This window comes from Mastacembelus armatus, chromosome 24 (genome assembly GCF_900324485.2).
Source record: "Mastacembelus armatus chromosome 24, fMasArm1.2, whole genome shotgun sequence".
NCBI lineage: Eukaryota > Metazoa > Chordata > Actinopteri > Synbranchiformes > Mastacembelidae > Mastacembelus > Mastacembelus armatus.
Window position 1 is genome coordinate 12,238,165 of NC_046656.1, and position 25,232 is coordinate 12,263,396.

The window sequence follows — 25,232 nt, forward strand, 5'->3', positions numbered from 1 at the left end:
TGCTGGAGAGGAGGATCCGGCCGGTGGTCGAACCTCGGATTCAGGAGGAACAATGCGGTTTCCGTCCTGGGCGTGGAACACTGGACCAGCTCTACACACTCTCGAGGGTGCTCGAGGGTTCATGGGAGTTTGTCCAACCAGTCCACATGTGTTTTGTGGACTTGGAGAAGGCATTCGACCGGGTCCCTCGTGACATCCTGTGGGAGGTGCTCCAGGAGTATGGGGTCCGGGGCTCTTTGCTGGGGGCTATCCGGTCTCTGTACAAACGGAGCAGGAGCTTGGTTCGCATTGCCGGCAGTAAGTCAGACCTGTTCCCAGTGCACGTTGGACTCCGGCAGGGCTGCCCTTTGTCACCGGTTCTGTTCATTACTTTTATGGACAGAATTTCTAGGCGCAGCCAGGGGCCGGAGGGAGTCCAGTTCGGGGACCACAGGATTTCATCTCTGCTTTTTGCAGATGATGTTGTCCTGCTGGCTCCATCGAGCCAGGATCTCCAGCGTTCACTGGGGCGGTTTGCAACCGAGTGTGAAGCGGCTGGGATGAGAATCAGCACCTCCAAGTCCGAGGCCATGGTGCTCAACCGGAAAAAGGTGGTTTGCCATCTCCAGGCCAGGGGAGAGATCCTGCCTCAAGTGGAGGAGTTTAAGTATCTCGGGGTCTTGTTCACGAGTGAGGGAAGGACGGAACGTGAGATTGACAGACGGATCGGGGCATCGGCAGCAGTAATGCGGTCGGTGTACCGGTCCGTTGTGGTGAAGAAGGAGCTGAGCCAGAAGGCGAAGCTCTCGATTTACCGGTCAATCTACGTTCCCACTCTCACCTATGGTCATGAGCTCTGGGTCATGACCGAAAGAACGAGATCGCGGATACAAGCGGCTGAAATGAGCTTCCTCCGCAGGGTGGCCGGGCGCTCCCTTAGAGATAGGGTGAGGAGCTCGGTCACCCGGGAGGAGCTCGGAGTAGAGCCGCTGCTCCTCCACATCGAGAGGAGTCAGTTGAGGTGGCTCGGGCATCTGTTTCGGATGCCTCCTGGGCGCCTTCCTGGGGAGGTGTTCCGGGCATGTCCCACCGGGAGGAGGCCCCGGGGAAGACCCAGGACACGCTGGAGGGACTATGTCTCCCGGCTGGCCTGGGAACGCCTCGGTGTCCCCCCGGAAGAGCTGGAGGAAGTGTCCAGGGAGAAGGAAGTCTGGGTATCCCTGATTCGGCTACTGCCCCCGCGACCCGGCTCCGGATAAGCGGTAGAAAATGGATGGATGGATGGATGGATGAAAGGTGAACCTGTTGTGAATTTATTTTGAATCATTTAAAGTTATAGTCCAAGCAAGAGTTAAAATGGTCATTGACTCTAGCCAAATCCTGTGTCCACAAATTTGTCCTTGTAATGATACTTGTCTGCCAATATTACACTTAGCAGGCTTATGTTAACACCATTTCCAGACAACAATATGTAACCTTTTTCACTGTTTATGGTGTATTGACATTTAGGCAATGTGAATCAGAAACATATTCACATCTGGTCAGTTAATGCTTCACAGGGAAATCTGGACACGCTACAGAAGAGGACAAGGAGTAAAGTGTGGAGGCAGCTGGGATTGTTTGTGTTATCAATGAGAGAATCCACAGCCGCTTCTGTTGCTTATGAATGAATTTAGTGAATGGATGCTTTCCTGAATAGGCTCCAGCAGATCCCCGTGACCCTGAACCAGGAAAAAGCGGGTATAGAAGATGGATGGATGGATGGATGCTTTCCTGAAGTGTCTATGCGTTGTCACATCCTGCAGTGACTGTGATCTTTACGCATGCGAATTGTGATTTTATGAGTCTTTGCACTGGTTGCATTTTTTTCTTGAATTCATTTGACTTGCTACTTTGTGGAATTTTGCACAATCCTGCATGAAAGGTAAACTGATAAGAATGACCGATCATCTTCATGTGATACAGTCGCATAAACTAAACACACATTTGAACATGTGTGAGTCTGTGTGTGTATAGTACAGGCATATGTTTGTGTGCAATTATGTAAATGACTTAATGCTAGCTTATGCACACATGTGCACAGTGTTTTTCAACCAAGCACTTTTACTATGACAACTACAAGCACTTCTCCAGCCTGGCCTGCACCCAAACAAAACAGAAAAATAACTTCTTTATGATTCAGCCTTGTTGTTATTGTTCTTCCTCCCTAGTGACCAAATTGTCTCTTTCCTCCTTTCATTTAATCCTCCTGGGCTTCTCCTGGTGAAATATAGCCTTGTAATTCCCATCCATTGTGCACAAAAGCCTGGTTCAGATGTCCAAAGATGTTTACTATAAAGGTTTAGATTTAAAGCAGGTTAGGAAAGTCAGACCACTAGCGTGGCTGGTGTGCGTGTGTTTGTGTGTGTTGTGAGACAACTGACGCAGGGTGTAGAAGTATGTTTACAGTTTGTTGCGCTGTACTTCACTGGGGAACTCTCTTCCCAGGGGAACAATGCTCTTATTTTCATTAGGTCATAAGATGCAGCATGTAAACACGCAGATGTGAGCACTTATGACTTAATAGATGCAGATATGTCGAAGAATAAATAGACAGTCCATCACTGCAGCTAGTTTCTGTGTGTGTGTGTGTGTGTGTGTGTGTGTGTGTGCGTGTTAAAGAAGGAATGACCGAGTGGGTATATGCTCTTGTAAAAATAGCTTTGATGTGAGTTGTGGTCGATCAGCTAATGGTTAGCTTGAAGACTTATCAAACATGACACAGAAATACTAATAAAGTCAGTTAAATTTTTGCTATCAGTTAGAACAGTATTGTCAAATATGCCAAATATGAGGTCACAAATTTATACATTCCCAGATGTTTTTTGTTTTTTTTTTGGTTGACAAGGTTACATCATTTTTAAACTTTTAAAAACATCCAACAAAAAAGTTTGTCTGCCTTTAGTTTTCCTTGTTTTCAAAAAACACAGAGAAATTCTTTTGAGGACTTTAGTGATCATTTTCAGCAGATGCATCTTTGTAGAGATGTGCTTCAGGGGTGACCTCACTGTTGCCTGTAAACTGGGCGTGTTTGTCAGGACCCCAGTGTTCTGTTTATGTTGGGTGTACATCACAGGCCTGTTTCACAAGGGGACCAAAGTTAAGCGCTTTTGAGAGTGTTTGTGGTAGTGTTGTAAAACTAAAGTCAGTATAGGTTTGAGAGATTTGTGAGACCTTTGGGTAAAATTGCTAAAGCTTTACCAGTTGAGTTTCTTCAGCAGGAATACAAAGGATGACAAGTCAAGTAGGATGGAACAACAAGGCTGGAAATTACAAAAATAAAAGTATAAGATAAAAGGGAAATTGAAGAAAAAAGTGAAATGATGGAGAAAATACTATTGTGAAAACCCTGGAAGACAAAACCTATCACCTACAACAACTTATGGGTTTGTGTATGTACATGTCTTATAATATGCCAGCATTCCTGCATACATTTACACAAAAACCCTATGCATTTGCAGGTCCAAGTACTGTATGTGTGTACTTAAGAACAAGTGTGTCTGCATGAGACAGAGATGGATAGTGTGTGAGTCTGCCTTGCAGAGGGAATCCAGTGCTCTTGTAGTTCTGCTCTGGGGTCTCCCAGTGTAAACAAAGACGTGGGAACAGCCAAGGCTGTTTATATCAGCTCCCTTCTTACTGGGACCAGTCAGCCAGGCATCAGGGGCACAGCCAACACACAGACCTCATGTGCACTCACACTCACTTACAAAAAGGTTTTTAGCAAATATTCATAATCCTTTAAAATTTTAAATTTAAATCCAATTTTTTTTTTACCACAAATGCAGTCACAATGAGAAAGCAGACCTCATTTTCTGTCTATTCATTCACCTAAAAGGGGTTTCTATTAAGCAAAGAGTTCTCATGTCATAGTTGCAGAGGTGAGGTTGAGCTCAAAGTGAGACAATCATTCCAGCGCTCATCATGCCAGATCTACAGGCCTAACATTAACACACCTGCACAAATGTTATGGAGTTTCCTGCCGAAGCCATGTTTAGACTAGTTTTGAAAATGATGACTCTACCATGAGTATTATCTGGTGCAGTTTATGGCTGCAGAGAAGTCACCTGCTATCTGCAGAATAAGAAAACTGAAAGAAAGCTAAGGAAACTGGATTCGGATCAAATCAAAGTCTTGTAAATAGATGTATTTAGGGATTAATGTAAAGCAGCTGTTCACTTGGGCTTAAGTCCTCTTAAAATATTCATGTGTAAACTATAGTAACAAGTAATTCAGCAACCACATTTAAAACATTTTGTACATTTAAAACAAGAAAACAGGTGTGTTTTCATAATTCATAATTTTCATAATAAATATGAGATTTTAATTCATCTACAGTAATACTGAACATTGAATGTATTTCATATATGCAAATGAATATTTGGACACAGAAAGTTAGTTCTACCAGTGTTAGAGTTTGTGTAAAATGCAGCGTCCTCTATCCTAAATTTCAATAAATACAAATATTGGATGGAAAATAAGAAAAGCTTCAGGAAAGCAACAGAATAACTTTTAATTATGAAGGAAATTTTGTCATTTATTATCAGCGATCCCATCTTTTTATAAAAAAATTGAATTAGCTCAATCTTAAAATCAGTGTTTGTGGAATTACATAAAAAAAAACCCTGATTGTGAAACCTTTTTTGTGGCTCCATACTTACAAAGATGAACAAACAATAAATTTTTGCTGCCAAACTGGGGCCCAATGGCCATTTTGTCATCGCCTTGGACAGACAGCCAGTGTTTGGATAGAGAAGGAGTTGGTGTAAGCTTTGTGGAGTGCGTTCTTCCTCTCTCTAGAAAATAGAGCACAGCAAAAACAAACTGCTGTAAGAGCGTGGAAGAGTCCGTCTGAACAGCACCTTACAATTGGAGAGAAAAACCACACAATGTGGCCGGTCAGCACAGGAGTCAGGAGACTGGTCATCTGAGGTCCCTTCAATTACACACCTGGGTGCCCTCTGAGATAAAGTCTGTGTGCTTGCAGTCAGGACACAAATGCATCATTGTCACTGTGCCTTAATGTATATGTTAGCATATATCAGGAGGAGAGGGTAAGTGGCAAAACTAAAGTCAAGCTTTTGGCCCTCTTTTTTCTGTATCACTGTATGTGTGTGTGTGTGTGTGTGTGAGGGATCTCCTAAACTTTGTGCTGTTTAAGATCTGAATTTGCTTGGAAAGGGGGGTGGGAGGTGTTGACATAGAAGGATGTTTTGGGGTGGCGTTTGGGGAGCGAGTCGGGGTGAAGGTGTAGAATGATGATGGGAAGGATGGATGTGTGATAAGGGGCTGTTTTTTTTTAGCAGCTAAAGAGTTTAGGAGTATCATTTCTATGGATGTGGTGTGGAGCTGCTTGTTTGTAGACATGCACAAACACAAACTTTTTAATTGATCTGCTTTTGCTCATACTTGTCTGTGTGAGATAAAGCAACAAAAATCTCCCACTCGTCCATGAGTAACACACACACCGCATGCCCACGCACGTGCACACACCCTCATGCTCACACACATGCGCTGATATCTAAATTAATGGTCTCCATGTGGAGTCATCCAAAGGCCACGGGCGTTTGGGAGAAAAGATTCTTGGAAAAAGGCTTCATCATCAGAACATTTTCTCATTAGTAACCCCATCTTAGCCATCCAGAGAAAGAGAGAAGTACACTAAGGAATAATACTTATCACACTGAAGCATTTACTTTACAGTCTCTCCAAATGATGATAAAAATGGCAGATAGAAACAAGCAAACAAGGAATCATCCTCTGGTGTGAGGAGCATACCCAAGTAAGAGCATGAGTAGTTCAGAGACTAAAAACAAAAAGAAAGGGTAAAAAAAAAGAAAAGAAAGAAAACTAAAAACTCCTTCAGCTTAACTTTGTGCAGGAAGTCATTAAAGAGTAAGCCAATAAAGTTTTGTCAGATATATCGTATCCCTGTCCTCCACAGAGATATAAAATATTGCCCTCCCATTCTCATCAGACATGAGGATCAGCATTTTACAGGCCCACAGTGTCCTCCTTTGGAGTTCAGAGGGTTTCCTGAAGTTACCAACTGTCTTGTTGTTGGGTTTCAACATAACTGTTTCCGGTTTTAATGAATGTGGCTCATAAGTAAGGGGCATCTTGGGTAACACAAAGGTTTCAAATGTGGGAAGAAATCAGTAACTCAGTATCAAGTCTTAAAATCTCTTGGTTTTTCTTTTAAAAGACCAAATAATTAGATGTAGTAACAATCCAGGTCTTGGATTTTTCCAGGAGTTTTTTTTTTTTAGCCATGACTCTTAAACTCTAAACTTAAAACAGCAGTAATCAATATTGTGGCCACTCGGGGGCAGAAAAGCGTCAAAAGCAGTTGACAGATATTATTATTCCTATGCATTTAGGAGACAAGCAGCACTGTTACATTAATTTGAGGTCATGTCACCAGCTGGCTGACTAATGTACTGTATGTTTAGTGTTCATCTTCCTTTAGGTTTTTTATTTAGGTTTGTGTTGGAAGCCACTGCCTATCTTTTTTTGCTGGGAATGAATTAAATTTGCTAAAACAGAAAAGGTTAAAGACAGACTTGAACTATTATGGGAAGCATTTGCCTTTTTAGCTGCTAGGCAGATAATCTTTTTTTTTTCTGGATTCTTTCCTACACAACCTGCAACATACATATAATTATTTGATCTGTTGTTCCTGTAATAAAAAAAACATGTATTATAGCAGCTTAAACATTTAAGGTGAAAAAAAATTACTTACTCATTACCAAATGAAATAACTTTAAAAAAACAACGTTTTATTCCACTGTATGTGTGTGGGCGCACATCTGTGAGTGCAACACCCCCCACCCCCAAATGGAAACGCTTGTGATGATATATATTGTTTCTTTGTTCTCTGTTTGTCTTCATCCCCCCAGATTCAGTCTTTTACATATTTGTATTTAATATTGTACTTTCTTTGGAGGGAAGATAAACAGACGTTGTTGATTTTTCTGTTGATAAGGCAGTTCCTGTTCTTCCAAAATAAATATCATATTAGTAAAAAGAAATTCATGGAAATTGTGGTATATTCAAAGTGTGTTTTTATTTTCACTACTGGTGGCTTCTTAATGACAGATAGATAGATAGATAGATAGATAGATAGATAGATAGATAGATAGATAGATAGATAGATAGATAGATAGATAGATAGATAGATAGATAGATAGATAGATAGATAGATAGATAGATAGATAGATAGATAGCAATAAAACATGATGGAGGATAGAAAAGCAGTGAAAAGGGGTGAAGAAAGGAGGTTAATCCAAACAGACCTGTGCCAGGTTATTTTTACGGCAGTCCCATCAGCCATTATCTGCCTGCTCTGTTATGGTTAGGGATAAATACAGACCTGGGAAATACCAAGGAGGGGTAGATTTGTATGTGTGTGTGTCTGTGAATTGTTTTCTGTCTGTGTAGTAATGTGGAATTTTGTAAGTATATGTATGTGGACTTTCTTATTCTATCTGGCTGTCCTCCACTGAAGCAGTGCGGCAAGATAACCACAACAGTTTATTCCATTTCATCAGACGCTCTTCTAGCCCTAATGGACACAGAGCAGAACCAGCCTTTTTATCTTCTTGCTCAATAAAAATCTTAAGGCCAATCTGCTCATGAGACTCTCTGTCTCTGAGCTAAATAAATATCTACGTATTGACTGAGCTGGGGAGTGGGGAAAAGAGAAATGTTTGAGAAAGTCTGTGTGGTTGTGATAAGTGAAGCAGAAGGGAATTTTCTGTGGGAAACAATTGTACATGTGTACGAGAGAAAGAGAAACTTTGACCACAGTTACATTATGTCATGATAAATAGCATCAGACACTCATCTGTAAGCTTTCCAAACACCTGTGTTTAAGGTGTGGAGTGAAGATAAACGAGGAGTTTAAACTTTAGACATGCAGAGAAATGAGTCTGCGTGTGTGTGTGTGTGTGTGTGTGTGTGTGTGTTACTGCAGGCATATGTTAGAAAGATGTAGCATCATGTATATTTAAAAGTACTTGACACTATTTTTATCATTCAGTGCTTATTTAATCATGTATTTCACTGTTGCCTGTTTGACTATCAGCATTTTTAGTTTACACACACCTGCTGCTTCAGGGAATGCCAACAACCCTGCGCTAAGGTGAGTGTGCGTGTGTGTGTGTGTGTGTGTGTGCACTCACCCCAGCTGGCCATGTGCATCTAGGTGCTAAAGGAGCAGAGGTGACGGTGAGTTTGGAGCAGCAGAGAAATGATTCGCAAGGTTTATTATCTTTAATTAGCATCAGGGGGAAAAGCGATAGATAAGGACCACCATTTCATTGATGGATCTGCACTGTGTTTTTTTTCCCTTCCAAAACCAAGAAGAAACAGCGTAGCTAAAAAGCAGAAAAGACTGACTGAGGTCCCCATCAATCCTGGAAACCCCCACTTGCCTCTACTTACGTCTATTTTTACCCTCACAATGATGAGTGTATGTTCAAGTTTATTATGTCACAGAGCTGAACCTGTAAGATATATGTTATAATTAGTCAATTGTACTTGCACATCCATATGAATAACAGATGCTTTAAGTGGCGGGTTTAGGGCAAGAAAGTGGCTCAGTGTAATTCATTCAAATGTCCCTGCAAAATGCTTTTTCCATTTTGGACACTTCACTAAAGTCAACATGGTCAAGACAGTTTGCAGCTCGTCACTGGTGTGTATTTGCATGTCAAAGTTCACAGAATATGAGAGTAAGCAAAAAAAACAAAAACTAGCAAATTCTCAGTAAATTATTGTTTCATTTGCATGTATTGATTTTGGTATAAAATACCACTGTTATTACTGCTAATGTAACCCACACAAGTACAGTTTTTAAACAGTTTTGATTATACAAGAACATTTGGCACATGTTCCCACACTTTTCACCTCTTTAGATGCAAATCACTCCTGTCAAATAAAATAAGCCAAAAAGTAAAAATGCATCAAACAGCTGGATAACAGACATCTTTTGCAAGAGTGTGTCCCTGTGTGTGTGTGTGTTTGTCGAAGAAAGAGTGAGGAGATGAAAAGAAATAAACGTGTATTCTTACATATATGAATCTGTATGAAGTGTGCGTGTGTCAGACGCAGTGGTCAGGTTTTAGATGACAGGTGTCCAGATGTCTTCTACAGGAGGTCAACATGGGCGCATCACATTCTGCTGCTACACTTCAGGCTACTGTTGGCAGAGTTTGGTATAGCTGCCTCTTTTCTAATCATAATCCCTCCGTATGATCGCAGATGGAGACAAATGAGGAATGTTTTGCACTATTGATGTTTTTATCTAATTTTCCTTTAGCTTGATAATCCAATAATTAAATACTACAGCTAGCATTTAGCGAAGAGGTCAGCAGACATCTGTTCACGATTATACTATAAAGGTATGGTGCTGTCCTCTGCTCCTAAGTGGACTTGTCTGTTAGCTGCACCGGAGCTTGGGTCACACACACACAAACAAACATATGGACACACTAATGAGTTAATACACACACAAACACGCTCGTCTGCTTCCTGCTTTGGGGTTTAGGGGATCTTAAGGGTCTCTTGAGACTTAATGTTAGACCTGTGTGCGTGGGTGTGGATGTGTGCATCTGAGTGTGTGTGTGTGTGTGTGTGTGTGTGTGTCAGGAGCATTTTTTATCACAAGTCACATCGCACTTCTTTGTCATCTCCTGTTCGCCTCCTGTGGCATTATGCCTGGGCCTCATGGGAGAACTGATACACACACTTGCGCAAACACAGATTACTTTGAAATGAGATGTGAGAAGGTGTTGCTAAGGTCAGCTACCTTAAAAAACACATACACAAACACACAGCATCAGTTCAGTGATATGCCAAATAAAAAGCCCTCAACAGCCAAACCAAGCATGTTCACTGCATTTCATAATTTCACATTCCTTTCTTTGTCTTTTTTTTGCTTTTCCCCAAGCCCATTTTTCTGTCATAAATAAAACCAATGGCTATTCATGTTTAGATTACAAGAGTGTAGGAGATTTGTTGGTGTATATTCTATGCCTGCCTTTCAGTTCATGTACAGTATGTTTGTGTGTGAGGGTGTGTGTAAGAAGTCATAAGTCAAACGTTCAGTGTTTGTCCAAGTTCCTTCCTTATGCATCAGACTCACTCACAGAGAGGGGGAGAGTATCAGCAGAGTAGCTCAGGGGGAGCCTTGGGTCTGGCCTGGGCCTAGTGGGGGCGACGGTTCCCCTGTGGGACCTAGAGGGAGATTGTAGGCTGGAGGAAAGCGGCCAGTGAGGAGGAAGAGGAGGGGGTGGGATATGTGTAATGTCTTTGCCCATTAAGACGGAGGTTTTCCTGCATTTGGGGTAGTCAACACGTCCCTGGCTATCAGCAGTTCTGGACGGTTTATCCAGAGATATCGGCAGGTTATGTGGGTGTATCTCACTCAAGCCTGGAGTTTGTTCCTGCAGACAAGAGCAAGCTGACACCCCCACACGCCCCCCAACACTCCCCCAACCACAGAGACACATGCTAAAAAATACATAAATGCAGAAACACATACGGTGGAGTTTGGTGCATTTCACTAGTCTGATTGTGTGGTATCTGTAGGGACTGCTCCTATCTCTCTTCCTGGTGTCAGATAAAACTTCCTGTCTCCCACTTCACCCGAAGCTACAGTAATTACCAATGATGCCATAGAAAGGTAGAGATAATCAGTGTGTGAGTGTATCTATACAAGTGTTTGTAAGTGTGCAACTATGAGGTAACTGCACTGCTGAGACAGACGAGATATGATAGTGTGAGATCATTTCATCATTTACTTTTTTTTCATAACAAAACACAATGCACAACTCAAACATCTGCAAGAAACGAAAACATTGATAATAAATAGAGAGTAACACTGAATAAACATTTTTTTCCCCATCTGGTAATAACTCAGGAATTTGTGCACCTTAATTTTACAAAAATCTCCACATATATAAACACACACACACACACCTGTCTTTCCACCCTGAGTAATGAGGAGGAAGAAGATCAAAGCACAGAACCTGATCCAGCGAATAAGAGCGCAGCACTGTTTATCATCCCTCTCCATCATCACCCTCTGTGTTAACAATAGCCTGACTAATCATGTGTGAATAATATCACTGATGGTCCAGCATTACACTGCTAATTAGGTGTGTGTAATGATAATCCTGACATTATATCTCCCTTCGTTTATAGAGCTTAATCAGAGATTAGAGCACTGCAGCAATATAAAATGGTTTTGTCTTGGATGACGTGAATTTTGGATAGACTTACTCAAACACTTGAGTCCTGGTAATCCCAGCATTCTTCTGACTATTAAATCTCTGTAAGGCATGTTAATCACAAACCACAACAGCTCAGAAATTTTACTTAACATTTTACTTTACAATGTAAAATTACAATTACAATTTGTCATAGTTTGTTGAGAATTGTCTAGTACTGTACATTGGTAAAATATTCTATATCTTTTATATGCTTTATGCCAACCGGTATTCTTTGAGGGTCAGTTCCCTGCCTGTTTTCCAACTATCCCTGCCCTACGCACTGCTGAACAAACCAGTTTGACTCCTACCTAATCTGAGATGGTATCTTCCAGATGACTGAACACACCTGATCCAGGTAATCAGCAGTGGGTAGAGCAGGGATAGTTAGAAAACAAGCAGAGCAGTGGCCCTGTCAGTTAAACCTGTCCTATAGATTTAAAGCTGAATACCACTTTGAAATACAGGATTAAGTGTGGGGCTGCTTCTTGGCTAAATAGCTTTTCTTTTCCGAAACTGTTTTGGCTCTGTTTGTTTTGGCTAGACTGATCTGACCAGCCATCCAACAACAGCAGTGGGGACAGGAGGAGGGCGAGAGGGTGGGAGACAAATTTGGGTTACGCAGAGGAAGAAGGGTGGATGAACGGTTGCTCAGACGGATTCAGTAGGGTGCAGGGAGCTCTAGCCTGTTACAAGATCAAGACACCCACCCACACACACACACACACACACACACACACACACACACACACACACACACACACACACATTTATCCAAACAGTACCACTATGTGAAATAGAAAACTGAGCAGTGTCCCTCTTCTTCTCTCTGTTTATAAACTGTGGCCTGAATCACAGTGACAGAGACCAGACCCCCTGCCTCTGAAACCCAGCACTGTCCTACACTCCCCTACTGCACAGTGCTGCAAAGTGAAGCCCCGCAAACACACACACACATACACACAAATGCCGCTTTTATCTCTGCATCTGATCACCAGGCCAGAAGTTAGACCAGAGGTTGTGGCAGAGGTTAAAAAGTGCCACACACTGTAACAGAGCACATGCACACACAAACACACTCAAACTGCAGCTGCATCGTGTCTCACTTACTTCCGACAGGACACTTTAAGCGCTCGGCCAGTTCAACTTCAAGTCAGTACAACTTAACTAATGGTGTGTGTATATCCATTCAGCGTCGAGCCATCAATACCACGGTGCCTGTTGGACATTTGAGAAACCAACTCAGTCCAAATCACTGTAAATGTCTTTATTCATATCTTCATAAATGTGTTGTTTGTTTTGCAGTCAGTATCTTGTTACCTGTGCCTGTTTCTCTTTCCAAAGATTTTTTTCTAGCGACCTTTATCTGTCTCTTTGATTTCTATTCTTTCTTTCTCTTTTATAACTGGCTGCAAAGCAAATGACCTTAAAGGGCAAGAACAGCACATTGAGACCACATTCACACTAACCTGTCCTGAAAACACTACTGTGTGTGTCATTTTTGCACATAAAGAGTGTAGCTTATTATAGATGTATTTTGGGTGTGAGAACAGGTATTATTGTGAATTCTCCTCATTGTCTTTGAGCACATCGACAGCCTGCAAAACCGCCGGGTCATCCAGTTGTCTGATGGGCCAGTGAGGTGACGGAGCAGCCAAACATTTCCACCGTTCTCTGATATCATACAGTTTCTTAACAGATATAAAACATCCATACCCTCCTGTCACACACATTGTGAAACCCAACATGCACCCTTAATGCAGATAAGTGCACATGTGTGCACACATTCCAGAGACCAATACACTTCAAATCTCTATCACTGTAAGGACAAGACTTCCAGGTCATTAACCTCCAACGTGACAGAATATCAGTCTTATTTGAGAAAATCGCTGTTCGCCTCCCCCCGGATGTTCCTGTCACTTAATATCAAAGGATTATAGTCTTTTTGAAATATAATATGATATTTCCACTCCCATAAACATGTTCATAATTCTCTCTTATTGCCCTCTTTGTCTGCTACATCCTTCTGCAATGACTTTCTCCACTCCCCTTCTGTATGTTTGCACTCTCTACAACCTCTGTGTTGGTTATTTTTGCTTTGATTTCTCTTCTGTTTTTTTACAAGCACTTGAACTGAGGCTAAAAGCAATTTGTGCAAATGTGTGAGTGAGCGTATGTGTGTTGGGGGAGTATGGCTGCGATAAGGGACAGGGAACTGGACTGCTTAGACATAGATGGATGATGTTTTTCTCACCCTAAGCCTCACTCGAAGATTACATTCTGTTGGTCGGTGCAGCCACCAAGCAACTTCTTTTCTCGTTTGCTGTTTTTCATTTCATTCGATGAGTCACAAAAAAATACATGTGGAATGTTTTTCCTGTAAATAAAACTCTATTTTGTTTAATATTATGCTCCGTTTCTCTCACATTAGTCAGTCTTTCCTCACTGTAATATATTGTCCCCAAATTTCATTGCCTTTTTCAGTAAACACTCAGAAGCTTGGGAGAAATGTGTGAGGAAAATTGATGAGGAAACTATTTTATTAAAGTGAAGCCTGGTGTATTCAACTGTTTTTTTACCCACAAAAATTTAAAAGAGGTCAGTTATCCAATTTTTGGTTTTGCCCAATTTTAAAAGCAGCTTTCAGATGAGCAGGAATTTCCTCTCGTTTTAACAGTATAGCACAAAATGCGTTTTGAGGCCAGATGGCGTCACATGATACTTCCAAAAATTGTAATACTAATTGTGACCACTCTGCAAAAATTGTCTCACAGCCCAATGCTCTTCCTGTTGGCATCTCCTGCACACTATTGTTGTGTTCATCCTACATTATAGAAAGGAGCAAGTGCAAGCAAGTGTTAACTGGCTCTTTTTCCTATGGGTTCAGTTGTGGTTATAAGAAATGACCACACTGTCAAACAGCCCTGGAGAACACTAATACACTAGAGGCAGAAAAATAACTAATAACTTTAAATTTTGATAATTACAGTTTTCACTAAACAAGCACACAAACCAAACAACTACAGTGATAGTGGCTTCCTACAGCCAGAGCATCATTTGTTTTATCGCTCCTCTGCTCGCTGTTCCTCAACACGTGCAGTTACTTTAAACATTTAACAAAGGTGTTTGTGTGCATGTGTGTGAGAAATGATGATGACCCCAGGCATTAGGGCAACATCTGGATCCCGTCCCTTTATGGTGACATCACACAACCAGCCTAACCTTTGACCCAAAACCGGCTAATTAGCAGCATGTCCCTCCATAACTGCCAGGGTCCCCTCTTTTTTCTCTCACCATCTTTCTCACTGCCCCCTCTCCACCTGTTGCCTCATGTCACTGTGTGTGTGTGACCGAGGCTTTGAGAGGGATGAACGATGAAAAGGTTTCCTAAACACTCGTCCTTAGCTTACTTTGTTTTATCATTCACACAAAGGCCCGTTACACAAAATGTCTAACAAACACATGGGCTCTGTGCAGCAAGAAACTTTTAAATATGCAGCTCTATTAAGAAGTGACACAGCTTTCTGTAGTACAGACCACATGAGTATCGCAGCATTTACAAGTAGAAATAACAGTTATGATGGTATTACATCAGGCTCAGTATTTTAACAACGCACAGGGGAGAGGGAAAAAAATAAGGCCTGTGTGAGTCTTTTTCATGAGCTATTTTAGTTCATCACCCTCTCCCTCACTCTCTCCGTTACTCTCTGGTGGATCTGTGTATCTCAGAGGTGATCATCAATCTCGCAGCCTCTATTATTACTTTTCCACTAAGTGCTTTGATTTGCAGCCCACCCAGGAGATTAATCCTGCTCCTTCCTCTTTTCTCTCCCTCCATCCCTTCACCTAGCTCCTACTTTCTCTCTGTGTCTGTTCCGTGTACTACGATGTTTCTGTCTTGCAGCTCAGTCATGTGAACTTCTTTACAAAATGTCTTCTTTCAGATTTCTAATATAGAGAGATCCCTCCTGAACCAATTAGTTTTACTGTGTAATGGATAAAAACACGGCATTAGTGTCTGTTTGGATGCACTGTGACACCGGAAGCAGAGGGGTTAAAGGTCAGCTCTCCAGAGACACACCTCTTATCCTTGCACATGCGATGGTGTTGTGTTCACACATACACTGTCTTGCGCACACACATATCCAAGCAAGATCTTCCAGCCACGTGCAAGTGTGTTGTTCCAGACACACATGCAACCAGTATTTCAGTCACTCAATCTGACACATCTCATTCACAATGGATGAGTTATAGAAAGCGGAAGCGAACAAGATGTAGAGAACTATGAACACTGTTCTCCTGGTGCAGCCACTTAAAGCTCCAGAGACTCTGTTGTTTGGACTTGGCCCTGAGTGGACTGGTGCATGGAGCATCAGTGTGGAATGATGTGGAAGGCCAAACAGGGGATTGTGGGTGCCGGGTATCCATTACATCAGAGGGGACCAAGGCGCCAGTTTGCCATTTGAGACATGACACCCCCCTGTTCTTGCACTTTATCCTGTTAACTGGCAAAATGTGCTGAAAGTTACAGGGGCTCTGTGAGGGAAACGAACTAGATACTAATATCTTGAGTGTAAGGTAAAGTCTAAAATATTGTTGTGTAATAATCTAATATATTGATTTAATGATAGTAAAATAACACATATTCTCCAGTAATTTATAATTATTACTTACTATCAAAGAAGCAACAGCCTCCTAAAAATAATATATAATAGAGAAAAAATAGTGAAATGTGGTCACTTTTCAGACTAATTTCTAGGTTGTGAGCCTTACTCAATTAAATTGAGTAAAATTAGCAAAGCTGAATGTGAATATCACAGATTCAGCTTTTGTGTGCTTGTAATCTGGGGTCCCAAACATTTTTCTTGTTTGAACAGAAACTCAGAAAGTTTACAAATCCATTCACCAAGCCTCTGAAAGTACATTTTAGGGGCCCAAATAGGTGGAAAATATAGAGATTACAGTAATTTATCCATGTTATCTCATCCTCATTGTTTATTCCTTAGTGAAACTATGTTTTAATATCATTATTTTTTATATTTTACTCATCCAGGGTCCCTTGGGGTCCTGGAAACTCTTGGGAACCAGCAAGTGAGATCAGCACCAGTGTCTCCTCCCAGCATGAGGTAACGCCCTCTGTGGTCATGAAGATAAAAAGTCTGTTCCTTTCTGCTCTGTCCACGCACAGTTAGCGGTTCATGAACAAATCACCGAAGCGTGTGTTTGCCAACCCTGCCCACTCCTGTTCAGCCAAAGCTTCCTGCTCCCATGTTTTGAGCCCGCTCCAGTTGGAGACAGTTCACCATGTCCACCGGGTCTCTCAGCGACGTCGACGATGAGCTCCTGGACGGCATCCTGAAGTTTAGCTCCTCCGGTAAAGACTCCAACGAGAGCACAGAAGAGAGCTCCAACTGCGAGGGAACTTGCGCAAGCGACGAGCGGAGAGACGCGCCGGGCAAGAAAAGGAAGACAGCGTCCCGGAAAACGGCACCCAAGGGTGTGGCACAGCAGGAGGGCAAGCAGGTGCAGAGGAACGCGGCTAATGCCCGAGAGAGAGCCAGGATGCGAGTCCTGTCCAAAGCCTTTTCCCGGCTGAAGACCTCCTTACCCTGGGTCCCACCGGACACCAAGCTCTCCAAACTGGACACCCTGCGCCTTGCGTCCAGCTACATCGCGCATCTCCGCCAGATACTGGCCAGCGACAAATATGAAAACGGATATATCCACCCCGTTAATCTGGTAAGGCTGGACGACGGAGTTAAAAGAAACCCCAGATGACGCAGTATCTATAATACTGACGCAAATTTGTTGTCCACAAGGTTTCATCGGTGCAGAGCCATAACCAGAAAGCATAGCAATGGTTCATTACTTAACCAGGCCTGCTGCTTTAGGCCTCCTGTACCACAGAACCAATAGGTGATAGATGAGTGATAGTCCTGTCAGTTAGGTGCATTGGCGGGTGATTTACTCTTCTCTGATGTAGCTATACACGCACACATCTCTGGCTCAGCACAAATTACTAAGATCTATTTACAGATCTATAAATATAGGTCTATTTTATGCGCACTGAATGATTTTAAAATGTTCTATCTGATGTAGAGTAGGTCTATGTGAAAACCTATTCTGCTATATTCTACAGCAGGGCTCTAATCAGCATAAAGACAAATATTAATACATTCAGAACCCATGTAAACTAAATGCATCCCCTAAACTGAGACGTGATATCAGACACAGTCGCTTTAATGATTAGAGTGTAAAGAAGCTGGTTGTCTCAATATATTTTCTTCTCCTCCGCAGACGTGGCCTTTCATGGTTGCAGGTAAGCCGGAGAACGACTTGAAGGAGATGCTGAACACAACAAGGTTATGCGGAACAACGGCGTCGTGATGCAGCCAAACGGACACATCTGTGCGTTTACAAGGGAACACTTCTTTTCCGAGGAAAACACCGGGACTGAAATTCACGTCTCATCTCCGCAGACTTTGCGTGGGATTAAACGGTGGGAGCGTGTTCTCTTTCATTCGTTCCCGTGAAGACAAGTTGAATTTTATTTAAACGCATCCTGTCACTTATTGTCTTTGCTGGTTCAAAGATAAATTGCGTGCATTTAAATTGCCTTTTAAAAAAATACTCTGCAGATGCTTTTTTTTTTTTTTTTACTCATGCAGGCCTGTTTTGGCAGCTGCATCAGGCCCATGATGAATAATAATAAATGTCAAATGGTTGTACAGATAACATGTATATAAAATTTGTATCACTTTTACACTTTGTGTAGAGAATGTATTATTCTTATTTTTATTTTATTTTTTTTAATTTTAGTTTTTTTTTCTTATTGTTTCCGTGTGTGGGCCACTACTTTGACCCAGTAACCTCTCTTATCATCCCACTCCTTCAAAATAAGAGAACCTGAGCACCAACAAAGCGCCAGTGCAGATAAGTCTCTGTTGTTTCTAAAAGATAGCGGTAAACCTGGTTGTCATTACACAAACAAACGTTGGCCTTCAAAGATTATTTGGGATCCTAAAAAGGAGTTGTAATTTAAACAAGTCAAAATAACTTTATCTCCTTGTCAGCTTCATTGAAAAATGTTTAAAAAAGCAAATGAAATGTGCAGTTTGAGAAATCTAATTTGCTAATATTAGTATAAATGAGTTTTACTTATATGTTAATGTGACTTCTCGTCACAGTCTAGCTGCAGTAATATAAGTGTTTTTGTTTTCTGAAACAATGTTAAATGCCAGTTTCAGTTAGCTCATTTAGGCTAATTAACGAGCACGCTTCACAGCTGTGCACTGATTGGACAAAGTATTTCTGATTCAGCCAATCAGAAGTGAGAATGTCCTAGCTGCTCAGGAAGTCTTTTAGATAATTAGGGGCCTAAATAGTAGCAAACCTGCGCCTTTTTCCCGCCCAGAGCAGTTGTTTTAATTGGCTCAGGTTATGACCGCTGTGTTTACATCATGCCGACAGTTATTTATACGGTCTGACACACGGCCTCTGTCTGTCTGCATTTCTTTGTGCTTATTGGGATGAGAGAACTTTTTAAAACCGGAATTCCCTTTCTTTCTCCACTTAGGTTTGACTCCATCTCTGGTATGCCTCTAACAGGGATGGCCTCTTGCACTTTTTGGTTAATAAAAAGAAGGCATGAGCAGCCTAACAGAGTAAAACTCAGAGGCTATAACACACATTTATCCTGTTTTTTAAAAGAAAGAGAAACATCAAGAGGTTTTACTCAGTTTGAAGTTTGGAACAAAAAAAATAACAGTAGGCTACACTGTTATTTTTTTGTTCCATCTGACAAGCATAGCTGTCAGTAACTGCTGGTTACTTAGATATACTGTAGCTACTGCTTATCGCTTACATAACTTAAAAAATATCCTAGTGTTATCTTGCAGAAGAAGCTCCAGATCTTGTTAATAAATACAGGTCATTTTGGGCAGAAATCAGAATCAGAGAAATTATTTTATAGGTTATTTTACATGTATACATCAGTGTAAACTCCACTCAACCCTCAGACTCCCAGAAAAATATGGAGGACCTGAGTGTCCTCAAAGTTAATTGCACCAGTGTGCATTAAAACTGTATTGCTTAATGAGTAATGATAAGCTGCTAATCTAACAGTGTTTGCTGTTCTGGTATTTGCTTTTGATATGTGGTGTACATTTAGCACACTTTTACGTAAAAACATTTTGAATACTTTGGCTTGTATTGGAGTATTTTTAGACATTAGTACACTTATGAAGTAAAAGGTCAGAATAGTAAAAGATCAGAATAAGTTCTTTTTGGTAAACACCAAAAATAACTTTAACTAAATATATTTCTCTGTTATTGCTATTGGTGAATAATAGTTCAGTTTAAACTGAATGCAAAACCTTATTCTTGAACCTGGAAAATGTTTCACAAAATAATACTAGCTAGGCGTCCACTCCTTGGCTTTTTTTCAGCCGTTAGTTGCGTTGTGTGGTTAAATAGATGGAGTTTATTCAGTTGTCATGGCGATATTCACATTATTATTGGGGCTTATGTGCTAATTCTAATCAAGCTGTAGTCTTGATTCATTCATCATTAAGACTAGCTGACTTTAACCGCACTCACTCATTCACTCTGTCCATGCGAAAAAAAAGCACAGTACCAACTATACTTTAACAGGAGATTGAGTGGTGCAGTAATAAAAGTCCCACCATCATCTATCTAAGGACCCTCACCTAATACATCAGTGGCAGCGTGGCAAGGGCCTCGCCGCCACCCCAAAGGGACCACCGAGGAGAAAATAAACTTGGCTGCCTCTCTCCTGAGGCCAGCTGCAAAAGAGCGGGTGAGGAAGAGAGATAGAGAAAGGAGGGAGGGCTATGCATGAGAGCAGGGCTGGGATTCCCATACTTGCTAATTGTGTTGTTGGACGACTGCCCGTACTGTGATGTGAAAAAGAGCCATAGACACAGAGGAGGAAAGAAATCACATTGCATTCCAGCTGATCCCATCATGTTTCCCATCTGCTCTCATTGTTCTTTCAACTCACTTTATATTGGCATGGCTGCCTGTACAGGGCCAATTCATTACAATAGTGGGTAGGCTACAATCAACAGTTTATCCTGTACATTCCAACATCTCTCTGTCTGTCTACACATAAAGATTGGACAGATATATGAAAGTATGCAGCTGTATTTTTTTTTTTTTTTAGTTTTAAAGGTTATTTATCCTGCAGATCAGATTCCAAAGGTCTCATCGGAAAAAGGTTGTATCACTATAGATTTACTCCCCAGAACTCTACCCAAGGTCCCTCCCTATTTCATCTGACCCAGACTGCCACCTTCTGGACAAAATATAAATCTGCTTTGAGGACATCTCAAGACTAAAAAAAATGTATTTATTTTTAGGAATCTCTAAAATGCAAGTTTTAACAAGCGTTAATAATCCATTGTAGTATTTGCGTTGTGCAAATACACTGAAAAACAATTGTCAATCGGGTAACATTAAAGAATATATACCAAACAGTAACACAAAAGAGGTGAAGAATATGCATGGATAAAAATGATTTTAAAGAAGTGCTGAGACCTGCAGTATTTGGAGGATTTAAAAGCCAGTTTTGCTGCCAATTTTGAGACGTCTCCAAAGGGTCACCAGAAGAATATGAGAGTGTATGAGCTGATGCACTGGGTAGAAATTAAATACATTTTGACTTGAAAGAATCTTTGATTTCTTTGTAAAAGACTGTAGCTCATTGGCCTCAAATGCGTCCATATTGCATGTTTTTTTCCACCATTTGGAGTTTCCCTCATGGTGCTTGGCTGTCTTTATCAATCTGTGTGCCAACTTTAATTGTTGAATTTGTTTCTCTGGTGATGCAGCCAAACTGTTTATCAAAAACACATACTGCAGCTCTCATGACAAAGTCAGCTGAACAACAATGTTCAAAAAGGAAAAAGGATTTAAGAACACTTCCAGGAATTTGCTAACAATACCTCTGTAAACCAGTAGATGGTAGCAGAGGATCCCCTACACAGAAATGTGATGAACACAAGCAATAAGGGCAACAGATGGGAGGGAGTAGTGAGAAATAAAGAGGGTTAAGTGATAATAAAAAAGGACAGCAACTAAATACATCAGACAGCAAGTGGATAAGCTGGGGCTGAGGTATAGATCAGTGCTGCTGAGAATCACAGCGCAAAGTGTCTGAAATGCTACATTTGTGTTAATGTTTTGCTCAAATAGCACTGACTGTTGTGACTGATTTGCCTTTTGTGCTTTTTAAAGATGTGGTTGGACTTCAGTCCGTCACTTTAAATTATGTAAAGCTCTATGCTCATCATGCATTTAAAAAATTACCAGATATACTAACATGACTGAGGTTGGGGAACAGCTGGTAGTGGTGTCAGTTCATATCAGATGGCATCGCTGACTGGGCAGCCTGGCACAGCAGCCAGCAGTGCAGAGAAGATGCCAAAGATAGCTGGGGCCTGCCCAGATCACCAACCCATCTTTATTGGCACGCTCAAACTGTGCTAATGTGTGTGCGTCACTGTTGGCATCAGTTAGTGATTATTAAAAGGAGCACAGCAGGTGTCTGCCATCAGACTCCTGGCCTTTATGTCAATGCAGGAGACATCTATGCAGCCAAATCTCTTCAACTGGAACTACTTTCTACCAGAGAAATAATCCCTCTGAAAACAGCCGCTCCCACAGGAAGAAGCTTTTTAATTTAGTTCACCCCCTGACTCTCTCACTCTTATGATTAGGTGTGGAAGGAATAACCTATACATTAATATGTCATGGTATGCTTGAACCAATAGTTTGAAACTTTATCTATTTGATTTGGTATGTAGAAGGTATGTTTACCATAAATGTTTTAACAGTTCTGCCTTTTGCAAGTTCAATACACAGCCCGTCTGGCCTGCACTGTGTTAATGCACCAAATACACGGTTCAAATATTTACAATGAGGGGAGAAGCAGCAACATTATAAGATATCAGAGTTATTTGTGCATGTTTGAAGGAATAATCATTAAACATTTGAATGAATACCTTTCTGGAGGTATAGGGCAAGTAGAACTATTGAATATCCATCCAGCTTGGGTGCTTTTAACCACCCACCGTCTCCTGAGGCACTATACACTACATAAATAAAAAACAATAAATTTCACTGTGAAACCCAAACATGAGCTCAAACAGCTGTTTGTGTCTCTTGCCCTGAAGTCCATGTTTGCATTCATGGGTTTATGTAGCCTAAAGTACTTCACATTCAGCTGGCTGTGAAGGAATTTGACCTAAACATGGCAGCTGTAAGCATGTGCTTTGGTCATAATAATTAGAATCATGAAGAAAGAAACAAAAGATTTGAAGTTTTTGGACTTTAAGTTTTTAAATTAAGACTTATTATTATTTATTTGATATCTGTAGAGCTGAGGTTAGGGGGTGGAATTTAGCACAACATGGTTGATCGCACAGAGAAGCACAGTCATTTTGCTCAAAGCTTCGAACTGCTAAGCCTATAAAATACTGTGCTGTAATTAGATGGTTTGGGGCTCAGAGAGTAGGCATATGCAGTTTGGGATCAAAGAGCAAGGAAAGAGTAAAGGAGGTCACCTTTACACACACACACACACACACACACCCACAATAATCCATGCTGTAAGAGCAGTGTTAGTAGAAGGAAAAGTTGTCTGACTAAAAGATGTTTTCCCAGGTGGGCACAATTACCTGTGTGTAGAGTACATGTGTGCTTCTGTGAGTTCATGTCCACAAACCTCTGTGTGTGTGTGTCTGTGTCTGTGTGTGCATAAGAATTACCCACATGTTGTTTTTAGAGGATTCAGGTCTATTATAATTAGGAAGAATCAGGTCGAACTCCCACAGTTCTTCACAAACCATTCACAGATAGAGAACCTCAGAGGAACAGCAAAGAGTCAGACATCATCCTGATGCTTTTCTTATTATTACCACTTAGAATAATACTGTGCAGAGCGGCACGATACCTAAGCAGCATCAGAGGTTTATTTAACAAGTGGCTATTCATTTGCTAGAGCAGAGCACTCACAAAGCCAGAGGGAGCAGGAAGATGATGGGTCACTGCACAGGGGAGCAGAACACAAGCTCTCACTGTTGAGTCATGGAGTTTATAAGCAGCCGTGGCTAATCCTCGGCAAGGGTGTGTGTGTGTGTGCGTGTGCGTGTCTGCATCTAGACAAGAACCCAGTGCCAGTATGTTTGTGTCAAGGCATATGCCATGCAGGATCTTACTGAGTATGGAAGTAATACAAACACCTGTTTTAGTGCTCATCAAATCCAGTCAGTGTGTATGGGCATGTGTAGCAGAGTGCACAGGTTTGAGCAAGTGAACATGTGTTTCATTATAAGCTGAAATCACTCACAGGTGACTTTGTTTATTTGATCTGAATTAAGCCTCCGCCTCTTCCCACATGGAAATCTGACCAAGACTTACAGAAGAAAAAAAATTCCAAACAAAGTTCCAAGGATTGCGGTGAAAACCCAGAAGAAGAAGAGAAAGAAGGAAAAAAAACAGATTTGTTAAAACTGTGCTTGCCCTGATGGCTGTAACAACATAACATTTTTATCCACATATTGAAATATTGAGCACACATGGGCTCAATTATTATCCCATGGAATTCCGCAAAGAGTAAATTCAGCAATAAGGAAAATATTCCTCTAATCTGGGGTCTTCCTAAAACTGGGTGTGAAGGAAATTTAGGGGGTCCCTGTTTTAATTGGGTCCAGATTCAACCATCCTATTGAAGCAGTGGTGGGACAGTTTTTTTAGTGTTTTTTTTTTCTTTTTAAAAAAGGATCTATTTTTCTGGTATGTGAATAAATGTCTGATTTTTCAGAGGGGGTTTCTGCAAACCAGATCAGACTGCTCCAGTGTTATAAGAAGCAGATGGACTGGACCAAGGAAAGAAAACAGTGAGTCCCATAACAGATGAGAAAAGTACAGAGTGTAATATGAAAATAAGTAAGAGCCTGACAAAAAAGAAATTTGGAAATTATTAAAAAGACAATACAATCAACTTAAAAAATGTGCAAAGGCATATTGATATATAGTATCATCAACATATTGAGCATTGAGCATTACACAGTCTGAGTTTTGTATGCAAGGGCATGCAGAGGCCACAGGTTTAACACCATGAAAAACAACTAATCTCCATTCTCTCGTAGATTCGACAACAGACACAATACACACTACACACACACATTACATTGACAGATTTATCTTCTGAGTGGAGTGACCTAACAACACAGCCTCTGAGAGGTTGCTGAGAAAAGAAAAGGGAAAAGCAGAAGAACAGTGAGAGACTGGAAGACATGACCAATGACAATACTGGCCCAGTACAGAGAGCTCTGAGATCCACTGCGACTGTGCAGCAGTACCATTGCCTAGCAAACTGTCACTGGTGTATAAGCCATTGACTTGTCAATCACATCATCAATCCTCCAGTGCTGCCTATTTCATAAAGACAAGGGCACAAATTTGACCAGGCTTTAAGGGCAGAGAAGAAAGATAACTGAAAAAAAATAGATCAACTACAGTTACTGTCAACTGCAGAATATTTTGAGATATAGAAAGATTTTGCCCCGATGATCATCTGACTAAAACAGCACAGTCGGCCATGTTGTCCCATATTCCTTCCATTAATGAACACAAAAATGCATCTATGATTTAGATTATATTTATGGATGTATGTGAGGGTTTGTACGAGAAAAAGAGGAAGATTCTCTAGACCCAAAAAGGTGAATGTTTTATCAGCAACTTAAGAGTAAACTGTACGGGGTAAAAACACAACATCCATCTACTCGTTCATGCTCTTCACCCTCATTCTCCAGCCCGTTCTTTCTCTCTAGATGCCATTTGTCCACCTTGGTACTATGATGCCCTTCCGGAGAGCTAAGTATCAGCTTTCTTCCCCAGTGGCCCTCAGCTCCCTCT

General features: G+C 41.2%; 1 protein-coding gene across 1 annotated transcript; it reads left to right on the forward strand.

Annotated features, from left to right (window-relative positions):
- Positions 1-16,446: 16,446 nt before the first annotated feature.
- tcf21 (transcription factor 21) lies at positions 16,447-18,054 on the forward strand. Its single transcript, XM_026317965.2, has 2 exons — positions 16,447-17,030; positions 17,589-18,054. Exons 1-2 carry the CDS (start codon positions 16,596-16,598, stop codon positions 17,676-17,678), a joined length of 525 nt encoding a protein of 174 aa, XP_026173750.1. The 5' UTR covers positions 16,447-16,595; the 3' UTR covers positions 17,679-18,054.
- Positions 18,055-25,232: the final 7,178 nt, after the last annotated feature.